This window comes from Fistularia commersonii, chromosome 25 (assembly GCF_037954325.1).
Source record: "Fistularia commersonii isolate RoL2024-O1a breed Wild chromosome 25, RoL_Fcom_v1.0, whole genome shotgun sequence".
NCBI lineage: Eukaryota > Metazoa > Chordata > Actinopteri > Syngnathiformes > Fistulariidae > Fistularia > Fistularia commersonii.
In genome coordinates this window covers 6432091-6449883 of record NC_141308.1, presented here as the reverse complement: position 1 = coordinate 6449883, position 17793 = coordinate 6432091, and the positions used below count along the sequence as shown (strand labels likewise).

Genomic DNA, 17793 nt, shown 5'->3' with positions numbered 1-17793 from the left:
TATTCATCATGGGACAACAATAGAATAATAATAAAGAAATAACATTGGGTCAATATCTACTGTGGCTCAAATGTAGTTGGGATCAGCACAGTGACAGTGGGTATAAGGCCTCATGAGCCCTTAACCCTCTTATTATGTTAAGGGTCAATTTGACCCATTGGGTCAATGGGTGAAATGGGTCAAATTGACCCTTAACATAATAAGAGGGTTAAATATAATGTTTTCATTCATGTATTCAGTCATTTGGTCAATGCCTGAAGTGCTTATTCTGCACAGTGTTACTGATTGTTGATGTTTTTTGTGCCCTTCTACACAGATTTTATTCGGTGTATAGCACTTGTTCCAGCAGCTAGAAGTGCTTTGTAAATAAAATGGATGGTGCAAAATGAAAAGTCTTCAATGAACTCGCAGAACTCAGAAAAGCCTTCAATGAACCAACTGCATGTTTTGGACTTTTGGAGAAAAACAAGTATGCAGAGAGAGCCCATGCAGACGGGGAAGAACATACAAACTCCATGCAGAAAATAGAGCCTCAGCTGGAATGGAGCTTTAAGCCTTTGAAATGCGCGGTTTGATTCCAAATGTAGTCTAAATTAACAATTGTTAAGAGTGTATGATGTCCAGTTTGGGATTTTAGTGATGCGATGCTGCACTGAGGTCGCTGACGCGCCAAAGGCGCGCAATTCAACAGCGCCCCCTGCTGTCCTTGCGCTCCTGCGGCGCCACAACTTGACGTCGGACGAAACAGCAGCAGCAGAGATATCGGCGTCTCCAGCGGGACATCTCGTCCTACGAGGCGTTTTCAATATCCCGACACGCACCCAGACGCACGACCTGCGCGCAAAATGGTGAGTTCATCCTATGGATAAGCGAATCCGATGACACTGCATTTTCATATTTGTCGCCGCAGTTGATTTAATCGGATAACCTTCGTGTGTTCTTAGGATGCGCAACAAGCAGAAGTTCAGATAGGCTGGTGTCTGTGCCTGTGCGTGTGTGTGTGTGCGTGTGTGTGGTGGTGGTGGTGGGGGGGTATGGGACATTTGCGGGTGTTACGGGACCCGCAGAGTCCCTCTGCATGGCAATCCTGCAACCAAATACGCAGCTGAGAGGACTGCGGCCTGTCTGTGACGTTCATTGTAATTCCTTCAATATCAGGGGCGTCACAACATAGTGTGTGTTATTTTGTGTCAGAGAGAAAACGCAGGGCTCTGACATGTGTCACACACACACCACGGATCTTCTCAGAGGTCTAAGTAGACAAGATTTTTTTTTTTTTTTATATAAAACCACGTCATCTACGCGCAGAGATGCAGAGCAAGACAGAAAGTATTTAAACCACTGGGTATTTTTTAAACTGTGCTACATCACATAATACATATGATTTGGAAAGACTTTGCTGGATGAGTACATAATTATTGCTTTTCTGTAGATACCATGTTAATATCCCTGTAACTGTTGATCTCCGGCTCCCCATATTTTGTTTAAATCTGTGAGTGGTGACCCAGTAGCTCCTAAGCTGCACCAGAATACAGAGGGGTCAAGTGTTTGTATTTCTTCTGGTCAGGCTGTCGGATTCGGTTTCAAACATGACTTTCCTTTTATAACTGGACTTGGAACCGAGGCAGAAATGGTCCTGTGGTGGACTTGAATAAGCAGACTAATATCCTAAATAAATTGAACATTTGCCGGAGGTAAATACATCCATGTAACGCCTCTCTCCACGATGCGCCCCCTCCCGCTCCCGACCAGGTCAACTTTACTGTGGATCAGATCCGTGCCATCATGGACAAGAAGGCCAACATCAGGAATATGTCTGTGATTGCCCATGTGGATCACGGGAAGTCCACCCTGACCGACTCGCTGGTGTCCAAAGCCGGGATCATCGCTTCCTCCCGGGCAGGAGAGACACGCTTTACTGACACGCGCAAAGACGAGCAGGAGCGCTGCATCACCATCAAATCCACGTAGGTGATTCGTACGAGTCGGTTTGTTGCACACGACTGTGTCTCAGCTCCGTGCAGGGTGGCTCATTAAAAGTCCTAAAACACATCAAAACTCAATTAGAAAAGGGGGATGCAGTACTTGTGTAATGTTATACACATCCCCTGTTGCCTTGTATTGTTCATAAGTTATTTTTTTACTTTTGCATGTTGCAGTATTCATTGTAGCTCATGATAAGGTTGCCCTTATCAAAAACTGGACTTTTTTGTCATAATCACATGACCTGACTTTCACCACAGTGCTGACATTGAACTTTAAGAAGTGGAAAGGTAATGAAGATTTGATCTAGATTCAACCAAGAGATCCAGCTGAATTATCCGTTTGATTTACATACAGAATAAATCATTTTCAAATATGAATGTGTTCATTCTCTTGGATGATGAAGTCCAAATTTGACCTGTGTAGGATGTTGTTGTTGATCCAGTGTGCTAAAAATATGGAAAAGGCTGGTCTAATTTTCTTCTTATCCAGTTTTACTCATCAGGTAACTTTTAAAGCAAAATTAGAGAGTATACTTAAAGAATACCTCATTTTAAACTTTTAATTTACTGCATTTATTGACAGCTTCTTTAGATCTGGATTCGAGGCTTTCAGGTTCTTCTGACACTGTAGCAACAGTTCTCAGTCACAGCCCAGCAATAGCAACAATAACAATAAACCAAATTTGTGGAAGACAGCAGGTGAAGGGTTCAGTCTTCATAGGGCTTTTCTAAAGTCGACATATTCTGGCCCTTTTTTTGCAAAGTGTATTGTTATGCAACATTTTGGCTTCAACCGCAGCCAAGGCAGTTGGTAGTTTCCAACCAGACCTTGGCTCATCAAAACGCTGTGGGATGTGATGAGCCTGTTGAGAGCTAGCGCAACCCATGCAGAGAAGGCGGTCGTATTCAAAACCAACTGATACTTTGCATTTATTGAGACCTTGTTGAAAAGTGACAAATAGACTCTGGCTTCTCCTGTTCCTTCTCTCAGGGCCATCTCCCTGTACTATGAGCTTGGCGAGAATGATCTGGCATTTATCAAGCACAGTAAAGATGGAAATGACTTCCTCATAAACCTCATCGACTCTCCGGGTCACGTTGACTTTTCCTCCGAGGTCACCGCTGCCCTCAGAGTTACTGATGGTGCTCTGGTGGTGGTGGACTGTGTCTCAGGTAGTAATGTAAAACTTCTAAGTAATACTGTCCTCCACTTTCCAGCCCTACTCACTTTTTCATTTCCTCTGGCAGGTGTGTGTGTGCAGACCGAGACCGTCTTGCGACAGGCCATCGCAGAGCGCATCAAGCCGGTTCTAATGATGAACAAAATGGACCGGGCTTTGCTCGAACTACAGCTGGACACAGAGGAGCTCTTCCAGACATTCCAGCGCATTGTCGAGAATGTCAATGTCATCATATCCACCTACGGAGAGGATGAGGGGGGACCCATGGGCAATATCATGGTGAGGCAGATGGTCATCACGTGTGAATATTTGGCTTGAAAATAGGGGTGTTACAGAGCTCCCACAGTCTCACAGTGAGTTTTTATTTACCTGAAGGTTCACTGGTCTGGATTAAAAAGGAAAATATAGAAGAATAGATTTAACTAAAACCTAAAAACATTTTGGAAAAGTAAGTGAAAAAATTATACAAAAAAAAATAAAAAATCTAAAGAAAACCAGGAAAAGAATGCTACTTGAAAAGTGGTGAAAACTAATTAAAAACTAGTCTTAATAATGAAAATGATCTAAAAATGAAAATGAAATTACTTATAAAAAAAAAATCATAATAGCGATGGAGAAAAATGGCCTGTAAATATACAATACTGAGTAAACTGAAAACACAAAATTAAAAAATAGTAAATGAAAAAATAAGAATATGGATCCAAGGCCAATAGTTTTTTTTTTGAATGAATCATTTGGAAATCACGTGGAAATAAAAATTAAATTCCACTTTTGTTTCATTTCTTCCCACTATAGATGTTTTGAATGTACTGAGCTCTAATGGTCTGTTCAACCGAACTGCGACCTGACACAGCCACCGCTATTTTTGCTCCCCAGGTTGACCCTGTTGTTGGTACAGTTGGGTTTGGCTCTGGCCTTCATGGCTGGGCTTTCACGTTGAAACAGTTTGCTGAGATGTATGTGGCTAAATTCACCAAAGGAGACTCTCAGCTGGCTCCTGCAGAGAGGTGTAAGAAGGTGGAAGACATGATGAAGAAACTGTGGGGAAACAGGTTATCTTGCATGCATGTTCAGAAGATGAACATTTTTGTCATTTAGTCTTTTTTGGACTGTCGTCACAACAGAATGCTGAGCTCGGTGTCAGTCTGTCATTTCAACATTTTGTGTTTCCCACAGATATTTTGATCCAAATGCTGGCAAGTTCAGTAAGTCTTCTACAGGTCCTGATGGTCAGAAACTTCTTCCCACCTTTTGTCAACTTGTATTGGACCCCATTTATAAGGTGAAAATGAATATACTGTCATAAATGTACATTTAAAGTTTTCTGTGTGTGTTGGGTAAATTCATTCAATTTATTTTTCTTGCAATAGAATTTAAACATTTAAAATGGATCAACAAGTTTGTTGGACAAAGTCTGAAGTAACTGATATCTTTGGTTTTTGTCAGATGATAACTCATTTTATCGAGATGACGCCACAGTGACACTACATTGAGTTGAAGATGAAAATAAAAGAAAAAGTCCAGTAAATCCCCTCAGTATCTTTATACCCCCATGTTCTCTTCTCTTAAGGTGTTTGACGCTATCATGAATTTCAAGAAGGAGGAGACGGCCAAACTCATTGATAAGCTAGACGTCAAACTTGATGCCGAGGACAGGGAGAAGGAGGGAAAGCCCCTGCTAAAGGCCGTGATGCGTCGCTGGCTACCTGCTGGAGAGGCTCTGCTACAGATGATCACAATTCACCTCCCTTCCCCTGTCACTGCACAGAAGTACCGCTGCGAGCTGCTCTATGAGGGGCCAGGAGACGATGAAGCTGCTATGGGTCTGTAGGATTTTCCCCCAACATACTGTGCAAACCTGGAAAACTGTTGATTAATTTTCCAGCTCAAGAAAAAAAAATGGAAAGAAAGCAATTCATTTCTGAAAGTCCTGAAAAGTCTCAAGTTGTTTGGAAATATAATTAAATCCTATTATTGATTAATTACAAACTACCTTTAAAGTAGTTGGGAAAAAAAAGAAAGTACGCAAAAATAAGGAAGTCACAACCAGAAAATTGAAAATCCTGATAATGTAATAGTACCTTGTGTGCTAGTCAAAGCATATCTGATAATAAGAAGAAAAGTTTCCTTAATTTTTTTTTGAGTGATGTAAAAATATGATAGAAATTAAGAGTTGATTTTAAAATTCCATTGAAATACATTAATATTTACTTGAAATTAGTGAAGACCTTTCACTTAAAGTTGCAGGATATTTGTTAGAGATAAGTAAATGCTAACTTAAGTGATGATCACTAAATACATAATTTCAAAGATAAATTAGAATCTATTTTTAATCAAGAAATTAGCTGAAAATGTGAAAAAAGTGGGGGACAGGAAGAAATAAATAAATTAGTGTCAGTCATAGAGGATATTCAAAAATTGGCTTGAAATTTTTGAAAAATTACATTTGCAAGAGAGGGGGAAGAATAAATTAGGGACTTGATGTCACAACTCTGTCATCAGATCACCTTAGTTTGTACTAATCTACAATTGTAACCACGTGTTTTGCCACAGGTATTAGGAACTGTGACCCCAAAGCACCTCTCATGATGTATATTTCTAAGATGGTCCCAACAACCGACAAGGGTCGTTTCTATGCATTTGGTCGTGTTTTCTCTGGTTGTGTGTCCACGGGCCTGAAAGTGCGGATCATGGGGCCAAACTTCACCCCAGGCAAGAAAGAAGATCTCTACATAAAAGCCATCCAAAGGTGAGTGTTTATGTAGAAACAGCCTGTAAGGAGATGGAAATACAGGAAAGAGGTTTTTTTTTTTATTTTTATCTTTCTCCTTTTCTAACCAGGACCATCCTCATGATGGGTCGGTATGTTGAGCCAATTGAAGATGTGCCATGTGGTAACATTGTGGGTCTTGTTGGAGTAGATCAGTTTCTGGTGAAGACAGGGACCATTACCACGTATGAACAAGTAATGCAATATTTTTTTCCCCCCTTTTTAATTTAATAAAGGCACACAAAGTGAACAAGTTGGTTTTTCAGCTTACTGAATCTGGCTGTATCTGCAGGCCCACAATATGAGAGTGATGAAGTTCAGTGTGAGTCCTGTCGTCAGAGTTGCTGTGGAGCCCAAGAACCCAGCTGATCTCCCCAAGCTGGTGGAAGGCCTGAAGCGCCTCGCCAAGTCTGACCCCATGGTGCAGTGCATTATCGAGGAGTCTGCAGAGCATATCATCGCTGGAGCTGGAGAGCTACACCTGGAGATCTGCCTGAAGGACCTGGAGGAGGATCATGCCGGCATTCCGCTTAATGTAGGAATTCTGTGATGCTGTTATGCCAACACTGAACTTGCCTGGCCTGAGAATGGCTTCTGTATATCATTGTCATGTTTTTCCATCTTCTTAATTTCACGCCAATTACATAAGCTATTTGCATTGTTGAAGTGTGACATAGAGGCAGGCGGACCGGCAAACTTACTGAATAGAAACATAGAGAGCATATGAGCTTTTTAGGAATAATTTTTCTTGATGCAAAAAAAAACCCAAACCAAACTAGTTTAATATATTCATTTCAAAATGTTTTTAAAATGTCAGAACATCGCTTCATTAAAATGTAACAAGTATCTAAGGCCAGGTTTCAAGCTTGTTTGATGAAAAGACAGACAGCATTCACTCACTCATTCGGAGCAATTTTCCCAATTCTTCTAATTAACCAGCTGCATGTTTTTAGAATGTGGGAGGAAACTGGAGAACCCGGAGAAAACTCACACAGAAACGGGGAGAACATGCAAACTCCACACAGAAAGGCCCTCTCGTCTGAATCAGACTGGGGTCCTTCGTGTTTTGAGACTGAAACGCAAACTACTGCGTCACTGTATCGCCACAGATCTCACCATAAAACCATTATTTTTTTTTAAATATTCACACAATACTTAGCAGTTAATGGAGAATATAAGGCTAATGAGAAAGTTACTTTTACTTGAGTGAGTCAAACATACCAAAGGTGTGAGAAAACTTGCCTCATCTCCATATCCTCCTGTTTTTTTCTCCAGAAATCGGATCCCGTCGTGTCTTATAGAGAGACAGTGTCAGAAGAGTCAGATCAGATGTGCCTATCCAAGTCCCCCAACAAGCACAATCGTCTCTTCATGAAGTCCCGCCCTTTCCCAGACGGCCTAGCTGAAGATATTGAGAAGGGGGAGGTAACCGCACGACAGGAGCTCAAGGCCCGTGCACGTTACCTGGCAGACAAGTATGAGTGGGAGGTGACAGAAGCCAGGAAGATCTGGTGCTTCGGTCCAGATGGAAGTGGGCCCAACCTCTTGATAGACATGACAAAGGGGGTTCAATACCTAAATGAGATTAAGGACAGCGTCGTGGCTGGTTTCCAGTGGGCGACCAAAGAGGTAGATGAAAAATAAACCTGACAGAATTACATTTGTCATGTACTTTTCCTGGTGGTACGCTTGGATTTCTTTGAACATTTTTGTAATGTTGTACATCCTGTTCTCACAGGGTGCTCTGTGTGAGGAGAACATGCGTGCAATTCGCTTTGACATTCACGATGTGACATTGCACGCAGATGCCATCCATCGTGGTGGAGGACAGATTATTCCTACAGCTCGCAGGGTCCTGTATGCCTGCCAGCTCACCGCTCAGCCGAGACTCATGGAGCCCGTGTATCTTGTTGAGATACAGGTAGGTGTATATCAGCAACTATAGAAATGTAAACATTATACGAAATACTACTTTGAAATCATTGAAACTGGCTAAACTGGGCAAAAGTATTGGCATGTCTATGCTGTAAAACTAGTCCAAAGGCTTTTGATCATCATCACATTGCTTTTTCAAGTTCAAGAACAGCTCTACAACAGGCGAGTTGTTTAAATTGCCAGCGAAACAAAAATGATTATTTATAGTCAACAAATTGTGTTGGTGTCTTCAAATTAACTCCAGTTCATGAATGGAAGACACATTACTAAAGTCATTGAAGTTATACATTCATTGTGTCATGAAAATCATTCATATCATTTGTTTTTTAACTACAGAAACTAGTCTTGCTCTTTTAGTTTATTTATCTGTAATTAACTATGCAAAGTGCTGTTTATAAATGCCTGTGGTCATTGTTTTCACATTCTGCATTCGTGCATCATGTGGTACCGACAATCTGTACAATTTGCGGTCCTCTTCATTTTTTTTGTGTTTTACCCTTATGGGTTTGAAATGTCACCACATTGTGAACCATGAGTAGAGTTTAGGCATAACTTCAAAGAAAATCTACAGTGGAAACATGCTCACCTGTTTCTTACTCAGTGCCCAGAGCAGGTAGTTGGGGGGATCTACGGCGTGTTGAACAGGAAACGGGGGCATGTGCTCGAGGAATCCCAGGTGATGGGAACGCCCATGTTTGTGGTGAAAGCCTATCTGCCTGTCAATGAATCCTTTGGTGAGTGTGTGTCTAAAACTCTATACAGTGTAAAGTTACTTGTTACTGACCTAAACAAAGTGATTATATTACTGAAGAACTCCTGGCAAGCTAATTAACAAATGGTCAAACTCAAATGTCATTGTATTGTTTTTTTTTTCTATTTTTCAATATCCTGTAAATAATATATCAGAACTTCACTAATTTTTAAATGTACGATGACTGTTTTAGAGTAACTGAGGCAATTTCAGTGCTGTTGATCTTGAAGTGTCACTGTACATCTTTTTACATTCTGGCGTCTAACCCTTTCAGTAAAACACTTTTTAAAACATGAAGTTATATTTTATGCTTCTATTTTGAGAGCTGTACACAGACAGCAAATTTCAGCCTGCATTATTCACATTTAGATGTAGAATTAAACAATTGAAGAACAAAGGGTCATGTATCAGGAAAGAAAAGGTGGATTCACTTAATTTCATGAAAAACTGAATGCCATTACTACAGGATTATGAAAGGATATGCTTTTTGAGCTACAATATTAACAAGTTAATTTACCTTTATTTCAGGAAGTTTCCCCTGAATTTTTTTTACATTTGAAATAACTTTTACGACAATGCTGTCAGCTTTCTATCAACAAAAATAGCTTTTTTTTTGGTTAAAAAAGTTTTGAAACTCATTTATTCATTTCCTCTAGGGTTTACAGCTGATCTACGCAGTAACACTGGGGGCCAGGCCTTTCCTCAGTGTGTGTTCGACCACTGGCAGATTCTCCAGGGAGACCCACACGACCCGGCCAGCAAACCTTACAATGTGGTGGCTGAAATTAGGAAACGTAAAGGTCTTAAGGAGGGCCTCCCTCTGCTTGACAACTACTTGGACAAACTGTAAACACTGACCCAGGATTACATACCAAGTTGATCTCTAAACCTTACCCTGCGGGCACTTTAAAAATCTTTGCACAGGCTTTAATAACCCATTGCACAAATAAAGTCAGGAACCAAATTCAATCAAGATCGCAACGTAGGCTAGTGGAAGCAATGAATGCTTCCTGTTTCATTTCACAGCTTCGTACACCAAGTGCCTGGGGCAAGATTTTGGGGAAATATTCAGAGTAGAGAAGTTATAGTATCAATTCTCTTTTTCCTCTTTCTTTTTGTTTCATTCATCTGCAAGGACGGTTATGCACAGCGCACAGTGATACTGCTGCAATAATGCATATGTAAATGGCTAACAGTCAGATGAAACTGTGACATCAACGAAAAGTGTTAGAAGTGTTCACAATTTCTCCGGACTGAACCTTTATCCGTTAGATGTGGTAAATAAAAAACTCATGGCAAAATGACTGTAATTGCAATTTTATTTACCAAGACACCTGGCTGACCTGACTGAGAGCTGAGAGTTTTTTCCTGCCAAAGGAAACAAAAAAGTATATATACACACACACACTCGTGTTTTTTTTGTCTTCTTTTTAAAAAAAAGGCAAACAATTTTCTTCAATCTTTAATCCATGATTTTCTCAGTTTACATATATAATGTTAATAAATGCCACTTTAAAATACAATCCATTAATGTTTGCACCAAAAGGGCCCACACTTTTTTTTTATTAAAACAAACAACATCAGAAGAGTTAGTGTGCATTCAAATAACAACCCAATAAACATCCAAGGCCCAGAAGTGCATGGTCTCTTGGGTATAGGCAACTACCAAGCAAGGACACAAGATAACAGATTGTATGGAATTTAAAAATCTCAAAATTGCTTAATTATATATTGTGAAGATTAATATGAAGTTGGCTCAGATTTGCCACAAACTGGGAAAACCCTATGCAATCTGTGAGTGAGAGTTACAGCTGATGTGTAATCATGAAATGCTGGTCTGTAATGAACAGAATATTTTTTTTCTTCTTTACTTGGCAAGTGTGACAAACCAGTACATTTATATGGTTACATATCTTCTCTGCACAAAGGCTGTAACGTTCTGTAAAGGAAAAGTAGTTTAAATAAAATTCAGTGTCAAGCTTTATGCTGGCAAATCACAGTAGTGACTTTACTGTGAATATTCTCAGAGGACAAACCCTCTCTCTCTCCTTCCCTCTCGCCTTCCCTCTCTCTCTCCCCTTCTATGGGGGAGTTAGGTTACAGTCATGTTTGTTTTGGGGATTGGCATTACTACAACACAAAGGAAAAGGAAGCTGCTGAGAAAGAGTGACTGCACCCCGAATGACCTATTACACCCCATTTAGTGATCGACATCGCCCCATGGCAATTTGTATTCCAATATGGTCGACGGTAGTGCACTATATGGAGGAAACAGTATGACGTCAGATGAGCCCGGCGTACAGCCGCTGAGATGTGATCCCACGCTGCTGTCGAGCTGTCACATTTGATGGAAGAGCACTGCGATGTCCGAGGTGACTATGTGTAGAAAATTACCTCGGGAATCTGTCCGTCCTCTACTGAAGTGCCATTGTTGTTTCCTGCTGCGTAGCAGAAGGTGAAACAGGTCTTTGTGCCAGTGGATGATGACTCATGCGTTACTTTTCGCATTCCCTTAGTCCCATAATGAGAGTCAGGACCCTACAATAAAAATTAGGGAAGGGTGAATATCCTTGGTGGAATACTGCCTTGTGAGGGATTTAATACTTTCAAAAATTTAACAGAATGACAAAATGACAATCATTTTATTCAATCTAAAAACTTGTATCAATTCATTGAATTCCAGACACGTGCAATTATTTTGTTAGTTGTTGTCAATTCTATTTAAGGTCCATAAGGTCAATAATCTACTACTTGATAATATAGACTGCCCTCTATTTATATTTACATTAACAGAACACATGACATGCATCAGTAGTAAACAACATGAATCACCTTGAGTGTAGCGCAGGCAGTGTAGTTAACATTGGGTAGTATTTCCACTGGCTCTTTGAACATGACTCTGAATGTGTTGGCAGACCCGTCACAGCTGAAGCCCGTGTCATTCTGGCCCAGCACAGTATTACTGTCCGTGTGGATAATCTACATGTAGACAAGGCAAATACAACAAGACCATTAACCATCACACAGGGAAACCAGAAGTTGGCAGATTTTAAAACTTAGAAAATGAGATGAGGAAAAGGCCTGGGATTATACCTGAATATTGACTTGGTAGTCAGTGGGCCCGTGTATAGAACCATACAGCCCAAAGCCAACCACAAATATCCTTCTGTTCACAGAGAATCTAGGAGGGACAACAAACTTTGAGCAATGGGTCGGTGCAAAGAATCCAGCGTGCAGATTAAAGCAGTTGGTAAATGGTGCAAGGATACTCTTTGTTGTTGCAAAGTACTAGTATGTGACTAAAGGGCTTATCGGTGCTTTTTATAACTGAGTCAGTATTGTTTATTTTATGTTGTTTAATTGTATTTGCACAGTAAATGCATTGTCACATCTATAGGTTTGAACGACACTAAAAACCTACAAATGGTAGAAAATCTGAAGGAGCCAGCTGCTGGATGCCCTGACTAATGCCGCTTTTGATTTTAAGTCGCAAAAAACAACAAGCTCCACTGCGGAGGAAGACATGTTGGTCCTTTCTCCAAAAATTTGTGACTTGACATGAGGGATTTTAAGAGAAATCAACTGGTAAACTGAAAGCCATGCTGAACAGATCGTGCTAAAAAGGTTCGTATTTCTTTTTTTACTTCGACAGGGGAAGACATCCTAATATTTTATTTGTTGGTTTCAAGTGTGCAATTCTAGGAATAAGCTTAACCACTCAAAGTCAATTTATGTTCTCAAGTTGTATTTTATTGGAAGCATTATCATGTTATTTCACCTGTTTTGTCTTTTCTTGTTTGGAAACACTTAAAAACTGTGTTATATTTTCAATGACTGGGTATGGACTTAACTGAAAATACTGACAGGTAAACCAGAATAAATGTTTTAATTATCATTAGTCATTACAATTCTCAAAATTAAAGTGTTATTTTAGGCAACTGATAGAATTTTAAACACCTTACTTTTCACTCACCGTATACGGTCACTTGTCCCACTGTACCCCCAGCGACTTTCCACCTGGCCGAAACGTGTGATGCTGCACTCCTTACCACGGAGGCAACAGCGAGGCCTGTCAATAAATTCTACACGTGGCTTGGGGTTGACGGTGAAATGGAGAAACAGACTGACCACCTCTCTGTCAGTCAGAATACTGGACTGGGCTGGACCTGAACACATAAATGAACAACCAAAACAGAGCATATATTGAAGTCTGTAGCAAAGAACATGTGATCACATGCAGAGCACCTTTACTCAGTTCTGTTCACCTGCAGCAAACTCTTCTATGGTCATGAGGGGGAAGCGGATCAGTGTGAGCGCCTTGCCCAGGACCTTGCGCTTGTTTTCGGGAGTGGGTTGCAGCTGTTGTCTGTGCGCTTCTGCTTCTGCCCAACGAACTGCAGCTCCAAACAGACGTACCTCCCTAACACCTAAAGTGTCTCTCTCCAAAACCGCCACAAGTGTGTCTAAAGAAGCCACAGACCAAAACAAACAAACATAAAAAATCAGACATGTATGGTCATTCCATGAATTAAACATGCATCCCCACTTGACTATTAAGAATACATTACCCAGGTCTATGTCCGTAAACCCCTCAGCAGCGAGAGCGTCTCCTGTGTTCTTATCAATGTTTTCAAGACAGAGGCTGGCAAGCTGAGGCTCATCAAACAATCGTGCCTTAAGCAAGAGAACATAAAACATTTTAAATAAACTAAGACAAACGAATCAAAGTTTCACATTATCTCGTCTAGGTCTCTTATTGCTATACACTGGATGATGACATAGCTATCATATACTTTAATCACAGTTTATGGCATTCTTTGCTGGAATAAAATATATGTCTGGATAAAATTAAAATATTCTAAACCAGCAATTGAGCAAGTATATGTATACAATTGATTAGAATAAATGAAAATTCCCAACGCTTAATAATATAAAAATTAACTCACTACTACGGCAAAAAAAGTTACTGTTTCCCATTTTTTAAAAAGAAATCCTTAACCATAGCAACTTGAACAGTGTAACGAGTAGTAGAGAAACACAATTTTGATTATTGTTTTTTTAACAGCTCACTAAAGTACAGAGCTCCTGCACAAGTTTGCAGATGAAAATAAGCTGTCTCACAGCAACAGCAGCAGAAATGAGAAAAGCTGAGAAATATATCATTGCGTGCAAACGTACTTTACAAAAAATATCGAAAAATGATTTTGAATGAAGACAAATGGTTATTCCTTCTTCAGAAGAGGCCGACCTGTGTTAATAGCATGAATGCGTTGTCCGCTCTTAGATTCTTCTTGAGAAACTCCACACAGTGGGCCTCAAGTGCGGGTACTGCATATTTTTTGGCTGTGTACAACGTGGTCATCACTGTCTCTGGTCCTATCTGGACTTCATCGGAGTAAAGAAACCTGCAGGGTTCCACAAGTAACAAAAAGTTATCACAACTTGACTGTGTCAGCACCACAAGTGCATCCTAGAGTTGGCATATTCACCTGGATGAATGGCAATTGAGTACATTGTAATTGCAGATTCATGAATTGCAACATTACCCTTATGAAGTTGGTTTTTGAACACAACACAACTATTATGAATAAAAATAAAAAGAAGAAAACATGTATTTTGTGATGTGAAATGCAAAGATCAGGGGTCGGGGACATGCACAGCGCCCCTTACTTCAGCAGCGCCAGGAAAGCAGCTGGCTCCACGTCGGGAAGCTCAATTTCGGTCGAGGTAGTCGCCATCCCGCCGTTAAACATCGCGTCAAATACGGCGCTTCCAACGGCGAGAACGAACCTGACAATGCGGGCAGCGGGTGACAACAAACGGGGATGTATATGTGTATAGATATTTGCTTGTCGATCGGATTTCGAGGTGCCGGTGCGATCGCTAACAACCCCGCTTACCTGTGCGCAGGTATCCTCTGAACCCCCATTCCTTTGCCCACTAAGAAATGAACGTCACTGAGCACCTCATTGTTGAAGAGGAACGCGAACCTCTCCTTCACGGTGCTCTTCGTCGCCTGCCAGTTGTACACGGGCTCCCGGTACACCAGCACGGCCGCCGGCGTGGCGGTCGGTGCTGCCGCCGCAGCCGCAGCCGCAGCCGCCGCCGCCGCCTGAGTCGTGTTCGACGCCGCGATCGTTGCCATGTTGGACGCCGGTGTGGCCATCGCTCCCGGCGCTGCGGCACCTGCAGCGGGCTGCTGCTGCAGGGAGCTCTGCGCAGTCGGCGGAGCTCCGGTCGAAACGCAGTTACCGTCACCTCCTCCAGGCCCTAGTTGCGGGTTCGGACGCCTGGCGGGCCCCTGAGCTCCTCCAGTCGAACCGATCCCTCCGCCGTTGGACGCCGGCATCGAGAAAACGCTGTTGCTGGGCTGACTGTTTCCCAAAGGACCCGGAGCCGAAAAATTAAGGCAAGGAGGCCTGCCGCTGTTGTCTCCAGCAGCCATCTTGAATCCAGCGTAGGCGTAAACAACACACTCGGTCGCTGCCTCTATTTCTAGTAGTCTCGGCGATCGGAAAGACGTCTGCTGCCGCCTGGCGCCTCAATCGGCACAAAATAGGTACACTTTTCCCGATCGCGACACTCGGACCCGTCTGTTTGCTGTTACTCTCCCAGCTGAATCAATTGCAAAACATGTTATTACATTATTTTCAGCCGTTCTTCCCAAAGTGACATCACAGATGGTCCATTTCACCAAACTTCTCCATCTGTGTGACATCACCTAGTAACGCCACCGTCCAAGCATGGATACACCGATTTCCCGAATAGTTGTAACTGATAGAAAGGAGGAATTTTAAAAGATGATCGTAACAATCGCAGGTAAGTTGGGAGGATTAGCGGCAATGCTGGGGAGATTCTTCATCTGACCTTTGACATTCCAAAGCAGCCTGCTGATATCTTCCCCTAGTTGACCCCTGACCAAAATAAGTCGTCATGGGTGAACTTAAATGTGTGATTTATGGAGGTTTTTATCCTTTACAGGTACCCGTAATAATATAAGGATGTGAATGCCCACACAAGGAAGTCGTGTCTTTGTACAACTTGTCTTGCTCTTGGGAAAATTTCATATTCATACAAGGAAATGGATGAACAGCAAACCACACTTCAGTCTTTCTTCAGGAAGTGGAGCACTACACCACCACTAATTGCCTTCAGAATCAGAGACCAGCACAAATAGAATTTTATTATGGAAAAATGTCTTAAAATGTGTATGTGTATCAGCATTGAAAGTATTTTAGTTACACTCTTTTTATGGCTGTGTGATTTGTATGTTTAGATTTGTTAATAAGAAATTTCAAAAAAAGTTGTGTGTTGTTGATTGTAATGGTGGAACATGAGCGCGCAAAAAAAAAGTCAGGTTTATATCTGTACACGTTATTATTTGGGGTTATATGGGAAATCGCAGAAGCCAATGACACAGTTAAAGCCCTCCGCTGAGTTCGAGTCTGCGATGCTATTGTGCCGAAAGTTGGGAGGAGCTGGAATCAAGGCTTCAAAAGTCGTCTTAACTGCTATTGCGGCATCAAGGAGAATTTTAAAAAAGGTGTGCAACGTTTCCTCATGTCGCTTAAGGACAAGACAGAAAAAGAATAGACATGCTGAACAAGAAGTCTATTGTGAGCACAGGAAAAGAAACAAACGTATCAGCAACAGATAGAACATGTTCATTCATGAATCAGAACGGACGATCAAAACCAAAAGCTCAATTTGGACAACTGCTTGGACTCACTAACACATGACAGAATTACGTATGGAATATCTAACGGCAGGCTGAAAGACTGAATATTAAAATAAGCTGATTAGCTGTGCAAATGAAACAAAGTGAGGTTGAAGCTCCGACAGGAGAAGTTGATATTAATCAAACAAAAATGCGACTTTTAATTCAGGGTATCAAGAGTAAAAAGTCTCAAGTCGCAGCTGCAGACATATACTTAATGCAAATGACCAAAGGGACCATGAAAGTGGCTTGTTAATTACAACCATGAGGAGCAATTTTAGAAAATACGAGTCCACAGAGATGGCCTCCAATAATGCAAAATAGTCAAAACTTGAAAGAAGTTACGTACAAAAAAAACCAAACAGTTACATCCATCTTGTACACAGATGCATCCTGGCACACTGCAATGTCAATGGAAACTGGAGGCATCCATTGTCAGGGGCAGGCTTGGCTGAGGTGAAAGTAAACTAGTTTCTTTTTTTGCCAAAGGATGGAGCCACTTGGCAACATGGCGCCAACATCTGACATCTGACAGGGCTGAAAGCATCAAAGTTAAAAACTGCACAACCAAATGTTGCTTTGGTACTCGGCATATTTGTGTCAAATATGGATTAGTAAAGGATAATCTTTTTAAACCCGTTGGGATGTCTTCAGTGTACTAGATTGTTTACCTAATCAGCATCACATATAAATTAAATACAATGTTAGGCCTGTGCATTCTTTTGGATGAATTCTTTTGGCCCTCAAGGGCCTAGATTTGAGGAACTGGATACATCAAGAGGAACTGTAAGACGGATAAGCTAACAGAGAGGGGTTTGCAGAATCGTAACTGATCACACCCAAGAAACTCTGCATCTGCATGGACCCAAAAGATGTGAACAAAGCTATAAAAAGGAATGCTATTCAAGGAGGATGTTATTTCCCATTTGCTAAATGCAAATTGATTTTCAGTGCTTGATGCTCAACAAGGTATTGTGTGGTGAATGAGGCTTGATGGTAAAAGCTTCAAGCTGTTTACCAAAAACACCACAATTTGGAGATACAAATTTTCAAGTTTGCCAGGTTTTCATTAACACCTAGTGTTCTTGTGGACTATCGCACAGATGATTGAAGGTTGAAATGGATTTGTGAATATCAATGATGACTTGCTTGCATTTGGGCACTCTGGAAGTATATGACCACAGGCTGAGGATGTTATTATGGAGGGCAAAAGAGCAAAGTCTGAAATTTAACAAAGACAAATGCATGATCAGGTTAAAAGAAAATGAATACATTGGGCACACACTCAGCTGAGACCAGCTGAGGATAAAGTATGAATAGTGACACAGCTCCCAACGTCACAGAACAAGCAGGAGCTGATGAGGTGTATGAGCATGATTCAATATCTTGCCAAGTTTTACTCCCAAGCTTGTCAGACAGTGCTCCCTACAGAATCCTTCTTGGAGATGAGTCAG

At 41.3% G+C, this 17793-nt stretch overlaps 2 protein-coding genes and 1 long non-coding RNA gene across 3 annotated transcripts; 2 read left to right on the top strand and 1 right to left on the bottom strand.

The window, feature by feature from the left end:
- The first annotated feature begins 624 nt into the window (after positions 1-624).
- Positions 625-9926, top strand: LOC147218992 (elongation factor 2b). The gene is made up of 14 exons (XM_086172087.1): positions 625-848; positions 1753-1967; positions 2977-3158; positions 3234-3445; positions 4043-4218; positions 4343-4448; positions 4737-4989; positions 5720-5915; positions 6008-6131; positions 6229-6471; positions 7212-7565; positions 7675-7857; positions 8473-8605; positions 9279-9926. The coding sequence occupies exons 1-14, from the start codon at positions 846-848 to the stop codon at positions 9470-9472; spliced, it is 2574 nt and encodes an 857-aa protein (XP_086028213.1). The 5' UTR covers positions 625-845; the 3' UTR covers positions 9473-9926.
- A 154-nt stretch (positions 9927-10080) lies between these two features.
- Positions 10081-15073, bottom strand: LOC147218991 (BTB/POZ domain-containing protein 2-like). The gene is made up of 9 exons (XM_086172088.1): positions 14523-15073; positions 14293-14412; positions 13871-14027; positions 13191-13296; positions 12888-13085; positions 12596-12788; positions 11716-11803; positions 11455-11601; positions 10081-11160 (listed from the first exon to the last, which is right to left on the bottom strand). Exons 1-9 carry the CDS (start codon positions 15065-15067, stop codon positions 10999-11001), a joined length of 1716 nt encoding a protein of 571 aa, XP_086028214.1. The 5' UTR covers positions 15068-15073; the 3' UTR covers positions 10081-10998.
- LOC147218990 (uncharacterized) lies at positions 14859-16532 on the top strand. Its single transcript, XR_015108679.1, has 3 exons — positions 14859-15181; positions 15277-15441; positions 15604-16532. It is a non-coding gene; the product is annotated as an uncharacterized LOC147218990 (long non-coding RNA).
- Positions 16533-17793: the final 1261 nt, after the last annotated feature.